General features: G+C 60.1%; 1 protein-coding gene across 1 annotated transcript; it reads right to left on the bottom strand.

The window, feature by feature from the left end:
- Window positions 1-300: 300 nt before the first annotated feature.
- Window positions 301-1452, bottom strand: LOC101772408 (F-box protein At3g07870). Its single transcript, XM_004963493.1, has one exon. The coding sequence runs from the start codon at window positions 1450-1452 to the stop codon at window positions 301-303; it is 1152 nt and encodes a 383-aa protein (XP_004963550.1).
- Window positions 1453-1794: the final 342 nt, after the last annotated feature.

Raw genomic sequence — 1794 nt, 5'->3', positions numbered from 1 at the left:
AAAACCAAGCTCATATAAAATTTGGACTTTTCTAAATTTATAGATATTATTATGCATCTAGACATATACTGTATCTATATGCACAGAAAAACTATGCATCTAGAAAATCTAAAACGACATACAATTTGGAACGGAGGGCAGCAAACAAGTTTAAACAATATGATCCGCAAAAAAAAAGTTTAAACAATATGAACACAGTTTGCTTCCAAAGCCTGGGGACAATATAAGCACACACGATCTCCTCCACGTGACCACGTCGGAGCCCATCCACGTGTCTTGTTGTTGCCCGTATGCTGCCTTTCAATCGGGAAACTTGAGCGGCGCGAGCTCAGGGCACCGAGGCGCTTGGAAGAAGTCATGTGAAACGAGGCTCTCACTGAACATTACGAACGTAGGAGTTGAGTGGAGCTGCACTTCCTTCATACTCTTCTCTTCGAGATCGCACAATCCAATCACACCAGAGATGCCGTCTCCTACAAGGATGGTGCTACCGTCAACAGAGATCGCCCAGGTCGCCAAAAGGCCACGGCCATCTGAGCATTTCGGTGGTGGCGCCGCCACTCGATGGCGCAGCGTCCATCTCCCAGCCTCGTAGTCTTGCAAGACCCAGACGTCCAGCAGCATCCAATTCCGGTTAGCTACGGCGCAGAGCGCCCCGTCTAGCTCCAGCAGCGCCGACACCGGCGGCGCATAGCCCGTGGGTGGCCGCGACACCAGCCGGAACGTCTCGGAATCCGTATGGAACGCGAGCATCTTGCCTGTGCGCCTGCGTTCGGGGTGCAGACAGAGCCAGTAGAGGGTTCCGCGATGAGCAACGGGTAACTCGTAGAAATCCGTTTTGTATGGGCGGTCCGCCGGAGCACGCGCCAGCCGCCGGGGCAGGGTGGAGCCAGCCGATAGGGTGTAGTAGTAGTCTTTCCAGTCCGAGGAGCCGGGCTCCCTGTGTTCTTCGGCATGGCAAAGGAGGCGGTACTCTCCGGAGGGGCGGTGGTGGTAGAAGCCGCACTGGAAGGCTGCGGCGCACGGCTGTGGAGCCAGCACGGGCAGGTTGGTCCACTGCCTCGTGGTCGGGTTGCACACGACGTAGAGGCCCGGACGCTGTTGCAGCACGAGCAGGCCGTCGAGGGAGGCCACCAGCGTACTCCAGCCCGCCCATTTGCCGTCGCCGTGGTACCGGCTCAGGTCACAGAGGTAGCGGCGCCGCGCCCCGTCGTCCGCCGCGTCGAGGCCGGGGGAGAGGGGGACGGCGCTCAACGTCCAGGACTGGGTGAGGGTGATCATCTCGCGCGGGCTGCGGGCGGCGTGCGCCGCAAGGAAGGAGCGGCCGGTGGCGATGCGGCGCCAGCTCTTGCACACGGCGCGGCAGCGCAGCACGGACTCCGACGGGAGGCGGACGAGGATCTCCGCGAGCGCGTCGTCGCACAGAGCGTGGATGTCTCCGCCGCCTGACATCTCCATTAGAATCGTCTCCTTCCTTCTTCGCCGCCCCTGGCCGGAAAGAACCGCGTCGATCGGATCGGGCGGTTTCACCCTGATGGCCTTTCTTTGTAAGTTATACAACCATATATGCGTACGTTGACCGTCTCCGTGTCGGATCGGATACCGCGGGGAAGTCTACGACGCCGTGGATTGCGTTGAGAGCTGGTCGAGACGGAAAGCTAGCGAGGGAGTCCGATTCCGATCAGCGGTCGGGGAACAAGTCCGTGCTCCGCTGCCGCGCCGTGTGCAGGAGCTGGCGCCGCATCACCACCGACCGCTCCTTCCTCGCCGACCACGCCGCCCGCCGCCCGCTCG

This window comes from Setaria italica, chromosome III (genome assembly GCF_000263155.2).
Source record: "Setaria italica strain Yugu1 chromosome III, Setaria_italica_v2.0, whole genome shotgun sequence".
In the NCBI taxonomy this organism is placed as follows: Eukaryota; Viridiplantae; Streptophyta; class Magnoliopsida; order Poales; family Poaceae; genus Setaria; species Setaria italica.
Note: the sequence above shows the minus strand (reverse complement) of the source record. Positions and strands in the feature narration are given on the sequence as shown.